Below are 22,725 nucleotides of genomic sequence, written 5' to 3'. Positions count from 1 at the left end.
GCATCGACCAATCAAAACATCGCTTTAAAATCCCGCCTCGCCAAAGCCCCGCCCCCTCAGAGCATCGACCAATCAAATCATCGCTTTAAAATCCCGCCTCGCCAGAGCCCCGTCCCCTCAGAGCATCGACCAATCAAATCATCGCTTTAAAATCCCGCCTCGCCAGAGCCCCGCCCCCTCAGAGCATCGACCAATCAAAACATCGCTTTAAAATTCCGCATCGCCAAAGCCCCGCCCCCTCAGAGCATCGACCAATCAAAACCGCTCCCTTCAAGCCCCGCCCCGTCCCACCCCGCGCATGCCCCGTGAGGGCCCCAAGATGGCGGCGGCGGCGCCGGGAGGCGGCGGCTCCTGCGGGGGTGGAGCGGGGGCCGGGGGGGGCCCCGGGAGCGCCGGGAACGGCACCGGGAGCGCCGGGAACAACGGCGGGATGGAGGTGGATGGGGCAGGTAACGGCGGGAATCCCGGGAAGGGCCGCGGGAACGGCGGTGGGAGCACCGGGAATAGCAGCGGGATGGGGCAGATCCTGAGGGGAAAAAACCCGGGAGGAGCCCCAAAACCACCGGGAACGGCCTCAAAACCATCGGGAATGGCCCCGGGAATAACGGGGGGGTCGGGAAGGGACCGGGAACGGCCCCAAAACCACCGGGAATGGCCCCGGGAATAACGGGAGCGGCCCCGGGAATAGCAGCGGGATGGGGCAGATCGTGAGGGGAAAAAACCCAGGGAGAGCCCCAAAACCACCGGGAATGGCCCCAAAACCCCCGGGAATGGCCCCGGGAATAACGGGGGGGTCGGGAAGGGACCGGGAACGGCCCCAAAACCACCGGGAATGGCCCCGGGAATAACGGGAGCGGCCCCGGGAATAGCAGCGGGATGGGGCAGATCGTGAGGGGATAAAACCCAGGGGGAGCCCCAAAACCACCGGGAACGGCCTCAAAACCATCGGGAATGGCCCCGGGAATAACGGGGGGGTCGGGAAGGGACCGGGAACGGCCCCAAAACCACCGGGAATGGCCCCGGGAATAAAGGGAACGGCCCCAAAACCCCGGGGAATGGCCCCAAAACCACCGGGAACGGCGATGGGAATAACGGGAGTAGCAGCGGGATGGGGCAGATCGTGAGGGGAAAAAACCCAGGGGGAGCCCCGGGAACACCGGGAATGGCCCCGGGAATAACGGGGGGGTCGGGAAGGGACCGGGAACGGCCCCAAAACCACCGGGAATGGCCCCGGGAATAACGGGAGCGGCCCCGGGAATAGCAGCGGGATGGGGCAGATCGTGAGGGGAAAAAACCCAGGGGGAGCCCCAAAACCACCGGGAATGGCCCCAAAACCTCGGGAATGGCCCCGGGAATAAAGGGAACGGCCCCAAAACCCCGGGGAATGGCCCCAAAACCACCGGGAACGGCGATGGGAATAACGGGAGTAGCAGCGGGATGGGGCAGATCGTGAGGGGAAAAAACCCAGGGGGAGCCCCGGGAACACCGGGAATGGCCCCGGGAATAGCGGGGGGGTCGGGAAGGGACCGGGAACGGCCCCAAAACCACCGGGAATGGCCCCAAAACCCCCGGGAATGGCCCCGGGAATAACGGGAACGGCCCCGGGAATAGCAGCGGGATGGGGCAGATCGTGAGGGGAAAAAACCCAGGGAGAGCCCCAAAACCACCGGGAATGGCCCCAAAACCCCGGGAATGGCCCCGGGAATAAAGGGAACGGCCCCAAAACCCCGGGGAATGGCCCCAAAACCACCGGGAATGGCCCCAAAACCCCGGGAATAACGGGGCGGGAGTGGGAATGGCGGCGAGGGCGGGGGGGGGAGGGGATCAGGCCACGCCCCTCCGGCCTTGGCCACGCCCCTCCCCCGTTCCGATGCCCAATTTTGGGGTGACCACGCCCACTCTTGGAGTAGCCACGCCCCTGAGGCTTGGCCCCGCCCCCAGGCGGTACCCATGGGCTAAACCACGCCCCCTTCACCATAGCCACGCCCCCTTTTCCTGCTCAATGCCCGATTTTGGGGTGGCCACGCCCTGTTTGGGGGTAGCCACGCCCTGTTTGGGGGTAGCCACACCCCTGAGGCTTGGCCCCGCCCCCAGGCGTGCCGCAGGTGATGGCCGGCGGCGTCACCGGCAGCGTCTCGGTGGCCCTGCACCCCCTGGTCATCCTCAACATCTCCGACCACTGGATCCGCCTGCGCTCCCAGGAGGGCCGGAACGGGCAAGGTACGGAAATGTTCCCCAAAACCACCCAAAATAGCCCCAAAATCTGCAAAAAACCCCATCGGAATAGCCCCAAAAAGCCCCAAAATGCACCAAAAAACCCCAAGATAGCCCCAAAATCTGCAAAAAACCCCATTGGAATAGCCCCAAACAGCCCCAGGACCCCCCCGACTCCTCCAGGGACCCCCCAAACCCCTCCAGGACCCCTCAAACTCCCCCGAAGCCCCCCCAGGAACCCCCCAAACCCCCCTCAAATCCCTCCTGGGACCCCCCAAACTCCCCTGGGACCCCCCAAACTCCCCTCAAATCCCTCCAGGACCCCCCAAACTCCCCCCAAATCCCTCCTGGGACCCCCCAAACCCCCCTGGGACCCCCCAAACTCCCCTCAAACCCCTCCAGGACCCCCCAAACTCCCCTGGGACCCCCCAAACTCCCCTCAAATCCCTCCTGGGACCCCCCAAACCCCTCCAGGACCCCCAAACTCCCCCCAAATCCCCCCTGGGACCCCCCAAACTCCCCCTGGGACCCCCCAAATCCCTCCAGGACCCCTCAAACTCCCCCCAAGCCCCCCCAGGAACCCCCCAAACCCCCCTCAAATTCCTCCCTGGGACCCCCCAAACCCTGTCAGGACCCCCCAAACCCCCCTGGGACCCCCCAAACTCCCTCAAATCCCTCCTGGGACCCCCCAAACTCCCCTGGGACCCCCCAAACTCCCCCCAAATCCCTCCTGGGACCCCCCAAACCCCCCTCAAACCCCTCCAGGACCCCCCAAACCCCCCTCAAACCCCTCCAGGACCCCCCAAATTCCCCCCAAATCCCTCCTGGGACCCCCCAAACCCCCCTGGGACCCCCCAAACCCCCCTCAAATCCCTCCTGGGACCCCCCAAACTCCCCTCAAATCCCTCCTGGGACCCCTCAAACTCCCCTCAAACCCCTCCAGGACCCCCCAAACCCCCCTCAAATCCCTCCTGGGACCCCCCAAACCCCGCTGGGACCCCCCAAACTCCCCTCAAATCCCTCCAGGACCCCCCAAACCCCCCTGGGACCCCCCCAAACTCCCCTCAAATCCCTCCAGGACCCCCCAAACCCCCCTCAAATCCCCCCTGGAACCCCCCAAACCCCCCTGGGACCCCCCAAACTCCCCTCAAATCCCTCCAGGACCCCCCAAACCCCCCTCAAATCCCTCCTGGGACCCCCCAAACTCCCCTCAAATCCCTCCTGGGACCCCCCAAACTCCCCTGGGACCCCCAAACCCCCCTCAAATCCCTCCTGGGACCCCCCAAACTCCCCTGGGACCCCCCAAACTCCCCCCAAATCCCTCCTGGGACCCCCCAAACCCCCCTGGGACCCCCCAAACTCCCCTCAAATCCCTCCTGGGACCCCCCAAACTCCCCTGGGACCCCCCAAACCCCCCTCAAATCCCTCCTGGGACCCCCCAAACTCCCCTCAAATCCCTCCTGGGACCCCCCAAACTCCCCTGGGACCCCCAAACCCCCCTCAAATCCCTCCTGGGACCCCCCAAACTCCCCTGGGACCCCCCAAACTCCCCCCAAATCCCTCCTGGGACCCCCCAAACCCCCCTGGGACCCCCCAAACTCCCCTCAAATCCCTCCTGGGACCCCCCAAACTCCCCTGGGACCCCCCAAACTCCCCTCAAATCCCTCCTGGGACCCCCAAACTCCCCCCAAACCCCCCTCAAACCCCTCCAGGACCCCCCAAACTCCCCTCAAATCCCTCCTGGGAACCCCCAAACCCCCCTGGGACCCCCCAAACCCCTCCAGGACCCCCCAAATCCCCCCTGCAGTGATCGGGGCGCTGATCGGGCGCCAGGAGGGCCGGAACATCGAGGTGATGAACGGCCCTGGGACCCCCCAAACTCCCCTGGGACCCCCCAAACTCCCCTGGGACCCCCCAAACTCCCCCCAAATCCCTCCTGGGACCCCCCAAATCCCTCCTGGGACCCCCCAAACTCCCCCCAAACCCCCCCTGCAGTGATCGGGGCGCTGATCGGGCGCCAGGAGGGCCGGAACATCGAGGTGATGAACGGCCCTGGGACCCCCCAAACTCCCCTGGGACCCCCCAAACTCCCCTGGGACCCCCCAAACTCCCCCCAAATCCCTCCTGGGACCCCCCAAATCCCTCCTGGGACCCCCCAAACTCCCCCCAAACCCCCCCTGCAGTGATCGGGGCGCTGATCGGGCGCCAGGAGGGCCGGAACATCGAGGTGATGAACTCCTTCGAGCTGCTGGCCCACGGCTCGGGCGGCCACGTGCTCATCGACAAGGAATATTACTACACCAAGGAAGAGCAGTGTGAGAGCCCTTCCCGGCGTTTTGGGGGATTTTGGGGGATTTTTGGGAATTTTTGGGAATTTTTTGGGAATTTTGGGGGGAATTTCGAGGGTCCTGGCAAGTCCCGGAAAAAAATCCGGGGAGATTTGAGGGGATTTTGGGGGGTCCCAGGGGGGAGGTTTGGATGTGGATTGGGAGGTCCCTGATGAGGTTTGGGGGGTCCTGGAGGGGTTTTGGGGGGATTTTGGGGCTCCTGGAGAAAATTTAGGGGGTTCTGGAGGGGTTTTGAGTGGAGTTTGGGGAGAATTTGGGGGGTCCTGGAGGATTTTGAGGGGGTTTTGGGGGGTCTTGGAGGAGTTTGAGGGGGGTTTTGGGGAGGTTTTGGGGGGTCCTGGAGGAATTTTGGGGGGATTTTGGGGAGGTTTTGGGGGGTCCTGGAGGAGTTTGAGGGGGTTTGGGGAGGTTTTGGGGAGTCCTGGGGGGTCTTGGAGGAGTTTTGGGGGGTTTTTGGGGAGTCCTGGAGGAGTTTGAGGAGGTTTTGGGGGGTCCTGGGGGGTCCTGGAGGGGTTTTGGGGGGATTTTGGGGCTCCTGGAGAAAATTTAGGGGGTTCTGGAGGGGTTTTGAGTGGAGTTTGGGGAGAATTTGGGGGGTCCTGGAGGATTTTGAGGGGGTTTTGGGGGGTCTTGGAGGAGTTTGAGGGGGGTTTTGGGGAGGTTTTGGGGGGTCCTGGAGGAGTTTGAGGAGATTCTGGGGGGTCCTGGAGGAGTTTGAGGGGGTTTGGGGGGTCCTGGAGGAGTTTTGGGGGGATTTTGGGGAGATTTTGGGGGGTCTTGGAGGAGTTTGAGGGGGTTTGGGGGAGGTTTTGGGGGTCTTGGAGGATTTTGAGGGGATTTTGGGGAGGTTTGGGGGTCTTGGGGGACATTTTGGGGTTCCCAGAGAGGGTTTGGGGGAATTTTGGGAGATTCTGCTGCTCCTGCTGTGACTTTTGGGGGATTTTGGGGCTCCCTGGAGGAATTTGGGGGTTCCTGGGGTGCATTTTGGGTGAATTTAGAAGAATTTTGGGGCTCCCAGAGAGGATTTGGGGGAATTTTGGGAGATTCTGCTGCTCCTGCTGTGAATTTTGGGGGATTTTGGGGCTCCCTGGAGGAATTGGGGGGATCCCGGGGTGGATTTGGGGTGGATTTGGGGGAATTTTGGGAGATTCTGCTGCTCCTGCTGTGACTTTTGGGGGATTTTGGGGCTCCCTGGAGGAATTTGGGGGTTCCCGGGGTGGATTTGGGGTGGATTTGGGGGAATTTTGGATGATTTTGGTGCTCCTGCTGTGACTTTTGGGGGATTTTGGGGCTCCCTGGAGGAATTTGGGGGGTCCCGGGGTGGATTTGGGGTGGATTTGGGGGAATTTTGGATGATTTTGGTGCTCCTGCTGTGACTTTTGGGGGGATTTTGGGGCTCCCTGGAGGAATTTGGGGGGTCCCGGGGTGGATTTGGGGTGGATTTGGGGGAATTTTGGATGATTTTGGTGCTCCTGCTGTGACTTTGGGGGGATTTTGGGGCTCCCTGGAGGAATTTGGGGGTTCCTGGGGTGGATTTGGGGTGAATTTAGAAGAATTTTGGGGCTCCCAGAGAGGATTTGGGGGAATTTTGGGAGATTCTGCTGCTCCTGCTGTGACTTTTGGGGGATTTTGGGGCTCCCTGAAGGAATTTGGGGGGTCCCGGGGTGGATTTGGGGGAATTTTGGGAGATTCTGCTGCTCCTGCTGTGACTTTTGGGGGATTTTGGGGCTCCCTGGAGGAATTTGGGGGGTCCCGGTTGTTCGGGGGGTCCCGATCCCGGATTTTTTTCGGATCTTTTCCCAAAAAAGTCAAGCAGGTGTTCAAGGACCTGGAATTTTTGGGGTGGTACACGACGGGGGGGCCCCCCGAGCCCGCCGACATCCACGTGCACAAACAGGTCTGGGCTCTGCAGGGCCGGGGGATTTGGGGGGATTTTGGGGGATTTGGGGGGATTTTGGGGGATTTGGGGGCTTCTGGGGAGGATTTTAAGGGGAGTTTTGGGGGGATTTTGGGGGATTTGGGGGATTTTAGGGGCAATTTTGGGGAGTTTGGGGGATTTGAGGGGGGGATTTGGGGGCTTCTGGGGGGGATTTGGGGGAGTTTGGGGGAATTTGGGGGATTTGGGGGCTTTTGGGGGGATTTTAGGGGGAATTTTGGGGGGATTTGGGGGATTTTGGGGTGAATTTTGGGGGATTTGGGGGAGTTTTGGGGGATTTTAGGGGATTTGGGGGAGTTTTGGGGGAAGTTTGGGGGGCTTCTGGGGGATTTGGGGGAGTTTGGGGGGATTTGGGGGCTTCTGGGGAGGATTTTAAGGGGAGTTTTGGGGGGATTTGGGGTGATTTGGGGGATTTGGGGGTGAATTTTGGGGGATTTGGGGGAGTTTTGGGGGATTTTAGGGGATTTGGGGGAGTTTTGGGGGATTTTAGGGGGAATTTTGGGGATTTTGGGGGGATTTCAGGGGATTTGGGGGCTCCTGGGGGGGATTTTGGGGTGAATTTTGGGGGGTTTTGGGGGATTTGGGGGGGTTTGGGGGAATTTAAGAGGATTTTGGGGGGTCCTCAGGGGGATTTGGGGCACTTTTGGGGGGAATTTTGGGGGATTTGGGGGCGTTGGAGGGGATTTTAGGGGATTTTGAGGGGATTTGGGGCAATTTTGGGGGTCCTGGGGGGGATTTTTGGGGGGATTTGGGGCTTTTTTGGGGGTCCTGACAGCCATTTGGGGCCATTCGTGGCTCCTGCTCTGATTTTCGGGGCAGATTTTGGGAATCTTTGGGATCCCGAGGGGATTTTGGGGCCTCTCAGGGATTTTTGAGTCCACCCCAAATCGATTTTTTTCCCAATTCCCGCTGCTTTTTTGCCCCATTTCCAGAGGGGATTTTGGGGCCTTTTGGGGTTTTTTGGGATATTTGAAGGATTCCTGCCCCGATTTGGAACATTTTGGGGTTTTTTGGGGACGTTTCACCCCCAAATTTCGGGACTTTTCCCCTCAGGTTTGTGAGATCATCGAGAGCCCCCTGTTCCTCAAGCTCAACCCCATGACCAAACACACCGACGTGAGTTTTGGGTCAAAATCCCTCCTTTTTGGGGCTCCCCGAGTTTTGGGGACCCCCCCTCGACCCCTTCAGGAACATTTGGGGACCCCCAAATTTGGGGTTGACCCCTCCCCCCTTTCCTCCCCTCCCCCTCAGCTCCCCGTGAGCGTCTTCGAGTCCGTGATCGACATCATCAACGGGGAGGTGAATTTGGGGCGATTTTGGGGCTTTTTGGGGCTTTTTGGGGGGTCCTGGGAGGGTTTTGGGGGAGATTTTGGGGATCCTGGGGATCCAGAGGTGAATTTGGGGTGATTTTGGGGCTTTTTGGGGTATTTTGGGGGGTCCTGGGAGGGTTTTGGGGGAGATTTTGGGGATCCTGAGGAACCAGAGATGAATTTGGGGCGATTTTGGGGGGTTTTGGGGCTTTTTGGGGGGTCCTGGGAGGGTTTGGGGGGAGATTTAGGGGATCCTGGGGAACCAGAGGTGAATTTGGGGCGATTTTGGGGGGTTTTGGGGGATTTTTGGGGGGTCCTGGGAGGGTTTTGGGGGAGATTTTGGGGGGGGTTTTGGGGTTTTGAGGGGTCCTGGGAGGGTTTTGGGGGAGATTTTGGGGTTTTTGGGGGAGATTTTGGGGTTTTGGGGGGTCCTGGGAGGGTTTGGGGGGAGATTTTGGGGATCCTGGGGATCCAGAGGTGAATTTGGGGCGATTTTGGGGGGTTTTGGGGCTTTTTGGGGGGTCCTGGGAGGGTTTGGGGGGAGATTTTGGGGATCCTGGGGATCCAGAGGTGAATTTGGGGCGATTTTGGGGCTTTTTGGGGTGTTTTGGGGGGTCCTGGGAGGTTTTGGGGGGAGATTTTGGGGTTTTGGGGGGTGCTGGGAGGGTTTGGGGGGGGGAATTTGGGGGTCCTGGGGATCCAGAGTGGAATTTGGGGCAATTTGGGATTTTTGGGGGGGGTTTTGAGGGGTCCTGGGAGGGTTTGGGGGGAGATTTTGGGGATCCTGGGGATCCAGAGGTGAATTTGGGGCGATTTTGGGGCTTTTTGGGGCTTTTTGGGGGGTCCTGGAGGGTTTTGGGGGAGATTTTGGGGTTTTGAGGGGTCCTGGGAGGGTTTGGGGGGAGATTTTGGGGTTTTTGGGGGAGATTTTGGGGTTTTGGGGGGTCCTGGGAGGGTTTGGGGGGAGATTTTGGGGATCCTGGGGATCCAGAGGTGAATTTGGGGCGATTTTGGGGGGTTTTGGGGCTTTTTGGGGGGTCCTGGGAGGGTTTGGGGGAGATTTTGGGGTTTTGGGGGGTCCTGGGAGGGTTTGGGGGGAGATTTTGAGGATCCTGGGGAACCAGAGGTGAATTTGGGGCGATTTTGGGGCTTTTTGGGGCTTTTTGGGGGGTCCTGGGAGGGTTTTGGGGGAGATTTTGGGGTTTTGGGGGGTCCTGGGAGGGTTTGGGGGGGGGAATTTGGGGATCCTGGGGATCCAGAGTGGAATTTGGGGGGATTTTGGGTATTTTGGGGGGGATTTGGGGTGTTTTATTGGTGGATTTTGGGGGGTTTTTGGGGGGGATTTGGGGTTTTTTGGGGGATTTTGGGTAGATTTGGGGGATTTTGGGTGGGTTTTGGGTGAATTTTGGGTGCATTTTGAGTGCATTTTAGGTGGGGTTTTGGGTGGGATTTGGGTGGATTTTGGTGGGATTTTGGTGGGATTTGGGTGGATTTTGGGTGAGATTTGGGTGCCTTTTAGGTGAAATTTAGGTCGTATTTGGCTGGGATTTGGGCTGGGATTTGGGTGCATTTTGGGTGGATTTAGGTGTGTTTTGGGTGCATTTTGGCTGGGATTTGGGTGCATTTTGGGTGCATTTTAGGTGGGATTTAGGTGGGATTTTGGCTGGGATTTGGGTTCATTTTGGGTGGATTTAGGTGGGATTTGGGTGCATTTTGGGTGGATTTAGGTGGGATTTGGTTGCATTTTGGGTGGATTTGGGTGGGATTTGGGTGCATTTTGGGTGGATTTAGGTGGGATTTGGGTGCATTTTGGGTGGGATTTTGGCTGGGATTTGGGTGCATTTTGGGTGGATTTAGGTGGGATTTGGGTGCATTTTAGGTGGATTTAGGTGGGATTTGGGTGCATTTTGGGTGGGATTTAGGTGGGATTTGGGCTGGGATTTGGGTGCATTTTGGGTGGATTTAGGTGGGATTTGGGCTGGGATTTGGGTGCATTTTGGGTGGATTTAGGTGGGATTTGGGTGCATTTTGGGTGGATTTAGGTGGGATTTGGGTGCATTTTAGGTGGGATTTAGGTGGGATTTTGGCTGGGATTTGGGTGCATTTTAGGTGGATTTAGGTGGGATTTGGGTGCATTTTGGGTGGATTTAGGTGGGATTTGGGTGCATTTTAGGTGGGATTTAGGTGGGATTTTGGCTGGGATTTGGTTGCATTTTAGGTGGGATTTAGGTGGGATTTGGGTGCATTTTGGGTGGATTTAGGTGGGATTTGGTTGCATTTTGGGTGGATTTAGGTGTGTTTTGGGTGCATTTTGGGTGGATTTAGGTGTGTTTTGGGTGCATTTTGGGTGGATTTAGGTGTGTTTTGGGTGCATTTTGGGTGGATTTAGGTGTGTTTTGGGTGCATTTTGGGTGGATTTAGGTGTGTTTTGGGTGCATTTTAGGTGGGATTTAGGTGGGATTTTGGCTGGGATTTGGGTGCATTTTGGGTGGATTTAGGTGGGATTTGGGTGCATTTTGGGTGGATTTAGGTGGGATTTGGGTGCATTTTGGGTGGATTTAGGTGGGATTTGGGTGCATTTTGGGTGGATTTAGGTGGGATTTGGGTGCATTTTGGGTGGATTTAGGTGGGATTTGGGTGCATTTTGGGTGGATTTAGGTGTGTTTTGGGTGCATTTTAGGTGGGATTTGGGTGGGATTTAGGTGGGATTTGGGTGCATTTTGGGTGGATTTAGGTGGGATTTGGGTGCATTTTGGGTGGATTTAGGTGGGATTTGGGTGCATTTTGGGTGGGATTTTGGCTGGGATTTGGGTGCATTTTGGGTGGATTTAGGTGTGTTTTGGGTGCATTTTAGGTCGGATTTAGGTGGGATTTGGGCTGGGATTTGGGTGCATTTTAGGTGGATTTAGGTGTGTTTTGGGTGCATTTTAGGTGGGATTTAGGTGGGATTTGGGCTGGGATTTGGGTTGGGGTTCGGCTCCGTTTCAGGGCGATTTTGGGGCGGTTTTTGGCCTTTCTGGCCCCGTTCTCTGCCGCTTTTGGGGCCGCTGCGGGGCCCTTGCTGAGCCCCAGGTGGCCCCAAGGCCACGATGCTCTTTGCCGAGCTGCCCTACACGCTGGCCACCGAGGAGGCCGAGAGGATCGGCGTGGACCACGTGGCCAGGATGACGGCCACGGGCGGAGGGGAGAACAGCACAGGTGGGCCACCCAAAACCCCCCAGAATCCACCCCAAAAACCCCCAAAATCCACCCCAAAAACCCCCAAAATCCACCCCAAAAACCCCCAAAATCCACCCCAAAAACGCAAAAAATGTCCTGCGAAAAATCCCCCAAAACGCCAAAAATCTCCTGAAAAAAACCCCAAAATCCACCCCAAAAACCCCCAAAATCTCCTGCGAAAAATCCCCAAAAAATCCACCCCAAAACCCCCCAGAATCCACCCCAAAAACCCCCAAAATCCACCCCAAACCCCCCAAAATCCACCCCAAAAACCCGCCAAATTCCACCCCAAAACCCCCAAAATCCACCCCAAAACCCCCCAAAATGTCCTGCGAAAAATCCCCAAAATCCACCCCAAAAATCCCCAGAATCCACCCCAAAAACCCCCAAAATCCACCCAAAAATCCCCAAAATCCACCCCAAAAACCCCCAAAATCCACCCCAAAAACCCCCAAATCCACCCCAGAAACCCCAAAATTCCACCCCAAAAATCCCCAAAATCCACCCCAAAAACCCCCAAAATCCACCCCAAAAACCCCCAAAATCCACCCCAAAAACGCCAAAAATCTCCTGCGAAAAATCCCCCAAAACGCCAAAAATGTCCTGAAAAAATCCCCAAAATCCACCCCAAAAACCCCCAAAATCCACCCCAAAAACCCCCAAAATCCACCCCAAAAATCCCAAAATTCCACCCCAAAAATCCTAAAATTCCACCCCAAAAATCCCAAAATTCCACCCCAAAAACCCCCAAAATCCACCCCAAAAACGCCAAAAATCTCCTGCGAAAAATCCCCCAAAACGCCAAAAATGTCCTGAAAAAATCCCCAAAATCCACCCAAAACCCCCCAAAATTCCACCCAAAAAATCCCAAAATTCCACCCCAAAAATCCCCAAAATTCCACCCCAAAAACCCCCAAAATCCACCCCAAAAACCCCCAAAATCCACCCCAAAAATACCCAAAATCCACCCCAAAAACCCCCAAAATCCACCCCAAAACCGCCAAAAATCTCCTGCAAAAAATCCCCAAAATCCACCCCAAAAATCCCCAAAATCCACCCCAAAAACGCCAAAAATCTCCTGCGAAAAATCCCCCAAAACGCCAAAAATCTCCTGAAAAAATCCCCAAAATCCACCCCAAAAACCCCCAAAATCCACCCCAAAAACGCAAAAAATGTCCTGCGAAAAATCCCCAAAACGCCAAAAATCTCCTGAAAAAATCCCCAAAATCCACCCCAAAAACCCCCAAAATCCACCCCAAAAACGCCAAAAATCTCCTGCGAAAAATCCCCCAAAACGCCAAAAATGTCCTGAAAAAATCCCCAAAATCCACCCCAAAAACCCCCAAAATCCACCCCAAAAACGCAAAAAATGTCCTGCGAAAAATCCCCAAAACGCCAAAAATCTCCTGAAAAAATCCCCAAAATCCACCCCAAAAACCCCCAAAATCCACCCCAAAAACCCCCAAATCCACCCCAGAAACCCCAAAATTCCACCCCAAAAATCCCCAAAATCCACCCCAAAAACCCCCAAAATCCACCCCAAAAACCCCCAAAATCCACCCCAAAAACGCCAAAAATCTCCTGCGAAAAATCCCCCAAAACGCCAAAAATGTCCTGAAAAAATCCCCAAAATCCACCCCAAAAACCCCCAAAATCCACCCCAAAAACCCCCAAAATCCACCCCAAAAATCCCAAAATTCCACCCCAAAAATCCCAAAATTCCACCCCAAAAATCCCAAAATTCCACCCCAAAAACCCCCAAAATCCACCCCAAAAACGCCAAAAATCTCCTGCGAAAAATCCCCCAAAACGCCAAAAATGTCCTGAAAAAATCCCCAAAATCCACCCAAAACCCCCCAAAATTCCACCCAAAAAATCCCAAAATTCCACCCCAAAAACCCCCAAAATCCACCCCAAAAATCCCAAAATTCCACCCCAAAAATCCCAAAATTCCACCCCAAAAACCCCCAAAATCCACCCCAAAAACGCCAAAAATCTCCTGCGAAAAATCCCCCAAAACGCCAAAAATGTCCTGAAAAAATCCCCAAAATCCACCCAAAACCCCCCAAAATTCCACCCAAAAAATCCCAAAATTCCACCCCAAAAATCCCCAAAATTCCACCCCAAAAACCCCCAAAATCCACCCCAAAAACCCCCAAAATCCACCCCAAAAATACCCAAAATCCACCCCAAAAACCCCCAAAATCCACCCCAAAACCGCCAAAAATCTCCTGCAAAAAATCCCCAAAATCCACCCCAAAAATCCCCAAAATCCACCCCAAAAACGCCAAAAATCTCCTGCGAAAAATCCCCCAAAACGCCAAAAATCTCCTGAAAAAATCCCCAAAATCCACCCAAAACCCCCCAAAATTCCACCCCAAAAATCCTAAAATTCCACCCCAAAAACCCCAAAAATCTCCTGCAAAAAATCCCCAAAAACCCCAAAAATCTCCTGCTTTTTGGGGTTTCCAAATCTCCAAAATGTTCCCAAAATCCCCAAAATTTGCCCCAAAAGTCATCAGAGCCCCCCCAGCCCCGGGGGTGACACCGGGGTGGATTTGGGGACATTTGGGGCATTTTGGGGACATTTGGGGCATTTTGGGTCCCCCGAGGGTTTTTTGGGGGGGTTTTGGGGCTTTTTGGGGTTTCCAAATCTCCAAAATGTTCCCAAAATCCCCAAAATTTGCCCCAAAAAGTGGCGGAGCACCTGATCGCCCAGCACAGCCCCGGGGGTGACACCGAGGTGGATTTGGGGCATTTTGGGGACATTTGGGGCATTTTGGGTCCCCCGGGGGTTTTTTGGGGTGGTTTTGGGGCTTTTTGGGGTTTCCAAATCTCCAAAATGTTCCCAAAATCCCCAAAATTTGCCCCAAAAATCATCAGAGCCCCCCCAGCCCCGGGGGTGACACCGGGGTGGATTTGGGGACATTTGGGGCATTTTGGGGACATTTGGGGCATTTTGGGCCCCCCAGGGGTTTTTTGGGGTGGTTTTGGGGCTTTTTGGGGTTTCCAAATCTCCAAAATGTTCCCAAAATCCCCAAAATTTGCCCCAAAAGTCATCAGAGCCCCCCCAGCCCCGGGGGTGACACCGGGGTGGATTTGGGGACATTTGGGGCATTTTGGGGACATTTGGGGCATTTTGGGTCCCCCGGGGGTTTTTTGGGGTGGTTTTGGGGCTTTTTGGGGTTTCCAAATCTCCAAAATGTTCCCAAAATCCCCAAAATTTGCCCCAAAAAGTGGCGGAGCACCTGATCGCCCAGCACAGCCCCGGGGGTGACACCGAGGTGGATTTGGGGCATTTTGGGGACATTTGGGGCATTTTGGGCCCCCCAGGGGTTTTTGGGGGTGGTTTTGGGGCTTTTTGGGGTCTCCAAATCTCTAAAATGTTCCCAAAATCCCCAAAATTTGCCCCAAAAATCATCAGAGCCCCCCCCCCCCGGCCCCGGGGGTGACACCGGGGTGGATTTGGGGACATTTGGGGCATTTTGGGGACATTTGGGGCATTTTGGGTCTCCCAGGGGTTTTTGGGGGTGGTTTTGGGGCTTTTTGGGGTTTCCAAATCTCCAAAATGTTCCCAAAATCCCCCAAATTTGCCCCAAAAAGTGGCGGAGCACCTGATCGCCCAGCACAGCCCCGGGGGTGACACCAGGGGGGATTTGGGGCATTTTGGGGACATTTGGGGCATTTTGGGTCTCCCAGGGGTTTTTGGGGGTGGTTTTGGGGCTTTTTGGGGTTTCCAAATCTCCAAAATGTTCCCAAAATCCCCAAAATTTGCCCCAAAAAGTGGCGGAGCACCTGATCGCCCAGCACAGCCCCGGGGGTGACACCGAGGTGGATTTGGGGCATTTTGGGGACATTTGGGGCATTTTGGGTCCCCCGGGGGTTTTTTGGGGTGGTTTTGGGGCTTTTTGGGATTTCCAAATCTCCAAAATGTTCCCAAAATCCCCCAAATTTGCCCCAAAAAGTGGCGGAGCACCTGATCGCCCAGCACAGCCCCGGGGGTGACACCAGGGGGGATTTGGGGCATTTTGGGGACATTTGGGGCATTTTGGGCCCCCCAGGGGTTTTTGGGGGTGGTTTTGGGGCTTTTTGGGGTTTCCAAATCTCCAAAATGTTCCCAAAATCCCCAAAATTTGCCCCAAAAGTCATCAGAGCCCCCCCAGCCCCGGGGGTGACACCAGGAGGGGATTTGGGGACATTTGGGGCATTTTGGGGACATTTGGGGCATTTTGGGTCCCCCGAGGGTTTTTTGGGGGGGTTTTGGGGCTTTTTGGGGTTTCCAAATCTCCAAAATGTTCCCAAAATCCCCAAAATTTGCCCCAAAAAGTGGCGGAGCACCTGATCGCCCAGCACAGCCCCGGGGGTGACACCGAGGTGGATTTGGGGCATTTTGGGGACATTTGGGGCATTTTGGGTCTCCCAGGGGTTTTTGGGGGTGGTTTTGGGGCTTTTTGAGGTTTCCAAATCTCCAAAATGTTCCCAAAATCCCCAAAATTGGCCCCAAAAATCATCAGAGCCCCCCCCCAGCCCAGCCCAGCCCCGGGGGTGACACCGAGGTGGATTTGGGGCATTTTGGGGACATTTGGGGCATTTTGGGCCCCCCAGGGGTTTTTTGGGGGTGGTTTTGGGGCTTTTTGGGGTTTCCAAATCTCCAAAATGTCCCCAAAATCCCCAAAATTTGCCCCAAAAAGTGGCGGAGCACCTGATCGCCCAGCACAGCCCCGGGGGTGACACCGAGGTGGATTTGGGGCATTTTGGGGACATTTGGGGCATTTTGGGTCTCCCGGGGTTTTTTTGGGGTGGTTTTGGGGCTTTTTGGGGTTTCCAAATCTCCAAAATGTTCCCAAAATCCCCCAAATTTGCCCCAAAAAGTGGCGGAGCACCTGATCGCCCAGCACAGCGCCATCAAGATGCTGCACAGCCGTGTGCGCCTCATCCTCGAGTACGTCCGCGCCGCCGAGGCCGGTGAGGATTTGGGGCAAATTCCCACCATTTTGGGGCTTTTCCCATGGGTTTGTGGAGGGTTTGGGGTGGCTGGGAGGGGTCTGGAGAAGCTCTGATTTTTGGGGGATTTTTCCTGATTTTTTGGGGTTTTTTTTCGTGATTTTTGGGGATTTTTTTCCCGATTTTTTTGGTTTTTTTCACGACTTTTTTGGGGATTTTTTCCCCGATTTTTTGGGGTTTTTTCTGAATTTCTGGGTGGTTTTTTCTGGTTTTTTGGGTTTTTGTCATGACATTTTTGGGTTTCTTTTCCTGAATTTTTGAGGTTTTTTTCCCGATTTTTTGGGGGGTTTTTTTCCTGATTTTTTGGGTTTTTTTTCCCCGATTTTTGGGGTTTTTTTCCAAATTTTTTGGGGTTTTTTTCCCGATTTTTTGGGGTTTTTTTTCTGAATTTTTTGAGTTTTTTCCCAATTTTTTTGGGTTTTTTCCTGAATTTTTGGGGGATTTTTTCTGATTTTTGGGGGTTTTTTCCTGATTTTTTGGGGTTTTTTCCCCTGAATTTTTGGGGATTTTTTTCCCAGTTTTGGGGGATTTTTTTCCCGAATTTTTTGTGGTTTTCCCCAAATTCTTGGGGTTTTTTCCTGATTTTTTGGGGTCTTTTCCCCTGAATTTTTGGGGTTTTTTTCCCCTGAGTTTTGGGGGTTTTTTTCCTGAATTTTTGGGGTTTTTTCCTGATTTTTGGGGTTTTTTTCCTGAATTTTTGGGGTTTTTTCCTGATTTTTTGGGTTTTTTTTCCTGATTTTTTGGGGTTATTTTCTGATTTTTTCGGGTTTTTTCCCTATTTTTTTGGTTTTTTTCATGACTTTTTTGGGGATTTTTTCCCCGATTTTTGGGGTTTTTTTCCCTGAATTTTTGGGGTTTTTTCCCCGATTTTTTGGGGATTTTTCCTGATTTTTGGGGTTTTGTTCCTGAATTTTTGGGGTTTTTTTCCCCTGAATTTTTGGGGTTTTTTCCCGATTTTTTTGGGATTTTTCCTGATTTTTGGGGGTTTTGTTCATGATTTTTTGGGGTTTTTTCCCCTGAATTTTTGGGGGTTTTCCCCGATTTTTTGGGGATTTTCCCTGATTTTTTTGGGGTTTTTTTTCATGAATTTTTTTTTTGGGGTTCCCAATTTTTGGGGTTTTTTCCCTGAATTTTTGGGGGGTTTTCCTGAATTTTTTGGAGTTTCTTCCTGATTTTTTGGGGGATTTTTCCCGGAATTTTTGGGGTCATTTTGGGGATCCCAAATTCGGGGTTCCCGATTCTCCCCAGAGCATCCCTGACCCCAAATTTGGGCTTTTTCACCCCATTTTTTAGGGGGAATTCCCCTCAACCACGAGATCCCGGCTTGGCTTGGGGCACCTCCGAGGGGATTTTGGGGGGAATTTTGGGGGTTTTGGGGTGATTTTGGGGGGTTTTTTGGGGTTTTTGGGGTTCCCGATTCTCCCCGGAGCATCCCTGACCCCAAATTTGGGCTTTTTCACCCCATTTTTGTAGGAGAAGTTCCCTTCAACCACGAGATCCCGGCTTGGCTTGGGGCACCTCCGAGGGGATTTTTGGGGGGATTTGGGGTGATTTTAGGGGGTTTTGGGGTGATTTTGGGGGGTTTTTTGGGGTTTTTGGGGTTCCTGATTCTTCCTGGAGCATCCCTGACCCCAAATTTGGGCTTTTTCACCCCATTTTTGTAGGAGAAGTTCCCTTCAACCACGAGATCCCGGCTTGGCTTGGGGCACCTCCGAGGGGATTTTGGGGGGAATTTTGGGGGTTTTGGGGTGATTTTGGGGGGTTTTTTGGGGTTTTTGGGGTTCCCGATTCTCCCCAGAGCATCCCTGACCCCAAATTTGGGCTTTTTCACCCCGTTTTTGTAGGAGAAGTTCCCTTCAACCACGAGATCCTGCGCGAGGCCTGCGCCCTCTGCCACTGCCTGCCCGTGCTCAGCACCGACAAGTTCAAAACCGACTTCTACGACGTGAGGGGACCCCAAAAACCCCCAAAATCCCCCAAAATCCACCCAAAATCCACCCCAAAATCCACCCCAAAATCCACCCCGGGGGGGCCCAAAATTCCCAGACTCCCCAAAACCCGAGGAGCTCCCAAAAACTCCCAAAAAAAAGGTCCTGAAAGGGGGGAAAAAAGGGGAAAAAAAAAGGAGAATTCCCAAATTTTTTTTTGGGGGGGTTTTCCCAAATTTTGGGCGGCTCCTGGAGCCCCTGGGGGGGGGTCCAAGGTTTTGGGGGTGTCCCAAATTTTCTGGAGGGTTCCCAAATTTTTTGGGGGGGGAACCAAAGCCTCCTCTGAGGGTCCCAAAATTCCCCAGCCCCTCCCCCTTTCTCCTGCTCCAGAAATTCCCGGGAATTTTGGGGGGGGGGGGGGGGTCCCCAAAAATTCCCAAATATTTTGGGAGGGGTCCCAAAAATTCCCGAATTTTTCAGGAATCTCCCAAAAAATTCCCAAATTTCCCCGTTTTCCCACGTGGGGCTCGTGGCTTCTTTCAGGCTCCCAAAAATTCTCCGATTTCGCAGGAAATTCCCAAAAATCGCCCAAATGTTTCCAGAAACTCCCAAAAATTCCCCAAATTTTCCTGGGGGGGGCTCCCAAAAATCCCCAGATTTTCCAGAATCTCCCAAAATTTCCCTCATTTTTCAGGAAACTCCCAAAAATTTCCCAATTTTTCCTGGGAGGGCTCCCAAAACCTCCCAAATCTTTCCAGAATCTCCCAAAAATTCCCCCAATTTTCCCAGGGGGGGGCTCCAAAAACTTCCCTGGGGCTCCCAAAAAATCCCAAATCTTTCCAGAAACTCCCAAAAACTCCCAAATTTTTCCAAGGGAGGCTCCCAAAACCTCCCTGGGGCTCCCAAAACCTCCCCAATCTTTCCAGAAACTCCCCAAAATCCCCTGATTTTTCAGGAACCTCCCCAAAAACTCCCCAAATTTCCCATGGGAGGCTCCCAAAACCTCCCTGGGGCACCCAAAACCTCCCCAATCTTTCCAAAATCTCCCAAAAATCCCCAGATTTTTCCAGAAACTCCCAAAAATTCCCCAAATTTTTCCAGGGGAGGCTCCCAAAACCTCCCTGGGGCTCCCAAAAAATCCCAAATCTTTCCAGAAACTCCCAAAAATCCCCAAATTTCCCATGGGGGACTCCTAAAACTTCCCCGGGACTCCCAAAACCTCCCCAGTTTTTCAGAAAACTCCCAAAAATTCCCAAATTTTTCCAGGGGAGGCTCCCAAAACCTCCCTGGGGGCTCCCAAAAAATCCCAAATCTTTCCTGAATCTCCCCAAAATCCCCAGATTTTTCCAGAAACTCCCAAAAACTCCCCAAATTTCCCATGGGCGACTCCCAAAACTCCCCCGGGGGCACCCAAAACCTCCCCAATCTTTCCAAAATCTCCCCAAAATCCCCAGATTTTTCCAGAAACTCCCAAAAACTCCCAAATTTTTCCAGGGGAGGCTCCCAAAACCTCCCCGGGACTCCCAAAAAATCCCAAATCTTTCCAGAAACTCCCCAAAATTCCCAACTTTTCCAGAAACTCCCAAAAATCCCCAAATTTCCCATGGGGAACCTCCCAAAACTCCCCCGGGGGCACCCAAAACCTCCCCAATCTTTCCTGAATCTCCCCAAAATCCCCAGATTTTTCCAGAAACTCCCAAAAACTCCCAAATTTTTCCAAGGGAGGCTCCCAAAACTTCCCTGGGGCTCCCAAAAAATCCCAAATCTTTCCAGAAACTCCCCAAAATTCCCTGATTTTTCAGGAAACTCCCAAAAATTCCCAACTTTTCCTGGGGAACCTCCCAAAAATCCCCAAATTTTCCCAGGGGGGGCTCCCAAAACCTCCCTGGGGCACCCAAAACCTCCCCAGTTTTTCAGAAAACTCCCAAAAACTCCCAAATTTTTCCAGGGGAGGCTCCCAAAACCTCCCCGGGACTCCCAAAAAATCCCAAATCTTTCCAGAAACTCCCCAGAATTCCCAACTTTTCCAGAAACTCCCAAAAATCCCCAAATTTCCCATGGGGAACCTCCCAAAACTCCCCCAGGGGCACCCAAAACCTCCCCAATCTTTCCAAAATCTCCCAAAAAATCCCAAATCTTTCCAGAAACTCCCAAAAACTCCCAAATTTTTCCAAGGGAGGCTCCCAAAACTTCCCTGGGGCACCCAAAAAATCCCAAATCTTTCCAGAATCTCCCAAAAATTCCCCAAATTTTCCCAGGGGGGGCTCCAAAAACCTCCCTGGGGCTCCCAAAAAATCCCAAATCTTTCCAGAAACTCCCCAAAATTCCCTGATTTTTCAGGAAACTCCCAAAAATTCCCAACTTTTCCTGGGGAACCTCCCAAAAATCCCCAAATTTTCCCAGGGGGGGCTCCCAAAACCTCCCTGGGGCACCCAAAACCTCCCCAGTTTTTCAGAAAACTCCCAAAAACTCCCAAATTTTTCCAGGGGAGGCTCCCAAAACCTCCCCGGGACTCCCAAAAAATCCCAAATCTTTCCAGAAACTCCCCAGAATTCCCAACTTTTCCAGAAACTCCCAAAAATCCCCAAATTTCCCATGGGGAACCTCCCAAAACTCCCCCGGGGGCACCCAAAACCTCCCCAATCTTTCCTGAATCTCCCCAAAATCCCCAGATTTTTCCAGAAACTCCCAAAAATTCCCAAATTTTTCCAAGGGAGGCTCCCAAAACCTCCCTGGGGCACCCAAAAAATCCCAAATCTTTCCAGAATCTCCCAAAAATTCCCCAAATTTTCCCAGGGGGGGCTCCCAAAACCTCCCTGGGGCTCCCAAAAAATCCCAAATCTTTCCAGAATCTCCCAAAAATTCCCCAAATTTTCCCAGGGGAGGCTCCCAAAACCTCCCCGGGACTCCCAAAAAATCCCAAATCTTTCCAGAAACTCCCCAAAATTCCCAACTTTTCCAGAAACTCCCAAAAATCCCCAAATTTCCCATGGGGAACCTCCCAAAACTTCCCTGGGGCTCCCAAAAAATCCCAAATCTTTCCAGAAACTCTCAAAATTCCCCTGATTTTTCAGGAAACTCCCAAAAATTCCCAACTTTTCCTGGGGAACCTCCCAAAAATCCCCAAATTTTCCCAGGGGGGGGCTCCCAAAACCTCCCTGGGGCACCCAAAACCTCCCCAATTTTTCAGAAAACTCCCAAAAACTCCCAAATTTTTCCAGGGGAGGCTCCCAAAACTTCCCTGGGGCTCCTAAAAATCCCCTGATTTTTCAGGAAACTCCCCAAAAACTCCCCAAATTTCCCATGGGCGACTCCCAAAACTCCCCCGGGGGCACCCAAAACCTCCCCAACTTTTCCGAAACCTGCCCAAAATTGCCCAATTTCCCCGTTTTTTTTTTGCCCTGCCAGCAATGCAACGACGTGGGGCTCATGGCCTACCTGGGCACCATCACCAAGACCTGCAACACCATGAACCAGTTCGTGAACAAATTCAACGTCCTCTACGACCGCCAGGGCATCGGGCGCCGCATGCGGGGGCTCTTCTTCTAGGGAGCCCCAAAATCCCCCCAAATCCGCCCAAAAGCCGCCCCAAAATCCCGGGAATTCAGCCCAGGAGCCGCGGGAAGCTCGGCAGCTCGGGCTCGGGGCCTTGGGGGCCAAGAGAAGCGGTGGGGAAAGGAGAAATTGGGGGGTTTTGGGGTGAAAAAAGGGGGGTTTGGGACACCCCCAAAATTGGGGAGAATCCCTGGGGTTTGGGGATTCATCCTGGGAATTTGGGGAGCCCAAATTTGGGGGAGTTTGGGGTGGGTTTGGGCAATAAAGTTGAGTTTCGGTGGAAATTGTGGTGGATTTTGGGGAGAAAAGGGTTAAAAAGGGGGTTTGGAACACCCAAAAATTGGGGAGAATCCCCAAAAATTGGGGAGAAACGGCAGGAATTTGGGAACATTCCCGGGAATTTGGGGAGCCCAAATTTGGGGGAGTTTGGGGTTGGTTTGGGCAATAAAGTTGAGTTTCGGTGGAAATTGTGGTGGATTTTGGGGAGAAAAGGGTTAAAAAGGGGGTTTGGGACACCCCAAAAATTTGGGGAGAAACGGCAGGAATTTGGGAACATTCCCAGGAATTTGGGGAGCCCAAATTTGGGGGGTTTTGGGGTGGGTTCGGGCAATAAAGTTGAGTTTAGGGTGGAATTTTGGGGAGAAAAGGGTTAAAAAAGGGGCTGGGAACACCCAAAAATTGGGGAGAAACCGCAGGAATTTGGGAACATTCCCAGGAATTTGGGGAGCCCAAATTTGGGGGAGTTTGGGTTCAATGAAGTGGCTGGAAAAGGCAGAATTGGGGATTTTTCCCCCATTTTTGGGCCCGTTTTTGGCTCCTCTACGACCGCCAGGGCATCGGGCGCCGCATGCGGGGGCTCTTCTTCTAGGGAGCCCCAAAATCCCCCCAAATCCGCCCAAAAGCCGCCCCAAAATCCCGGGAATTCAGCCCAGGAGCCGCGGGAAGCTCGGCAGCTCGGGCTCGGGGCCTTGGGGGCCAAGAGAAGCGGTGGGGAAAGGAGAAATTGGGGGGTTTTGGGGTGAAAAAAGGGGGGTTTGGGACACCCCCAAAATTGGGGAGAATCCCTGGGGTTTGGGGATTCATCCTGGGAATTTGGGGAGCCCAAATTTGGGGGAGTTTGGGGTGGGTTTGGGCAATAAAGTTGAGTTTCGGTGGAAATTGTGGTGGATTTTGGGGAGAAAAGGGTTAAAAAGGGGGTTTGGAACACCCAA

The 22,725-nt window shown here is 53.7% G+C and overlaps 1 protein-coding gene across 1 annotated transcript; it reads left to right on the top strand.

The window, feature by feature from the left end:
* The first annotated feature begins 315 nt into the window (after nt 1-315).
* COPS6 (COP9 signalosome subunit 6) lies at nt 316-21,694 on the top strand. The gene is made up of 10 exons (XM_082300543.1): nt 316-449; nt 2,095-2,220; nt 4,398-4,529; nt 6,371-6,459; nt 7,552-7,614; nt 7,750-7,797; nt 10,892-11,006; nt 15,900-15,992; nt 17,876-17,976; nt 21,368-21,694. Exons 1-10 carry the CDS (start codon nt 320-322, stop codon nt 21,506-21,508), a joined length of 1,038 nt encoding a protein of 345 aa, XP_082156669.1. The 5' UTR covers nt 316-319; the 3' UTR covers nt 21,509-21,694.
* The last annotated feature ends 1,031 nt before the right edge of the window (nt 21,695-22,725 follow it).

The sequence above is a fragment of the Coloeus monedula genome (assembly GCF_965178545.1).
Source record: "Coloeus monedula genome assembly, chromosome: 40".
NCBI classification, from domain to species: Eukaryota; Metazoa; Chordata; class Aves; order Passeriformes; family Corvidae; genus Coloeus; species Coloeus monedula.
Note: the sequence above shows the minus strand (reverse complement) of the source record. Positions and strands in the feature narration are given on the sequence as shown.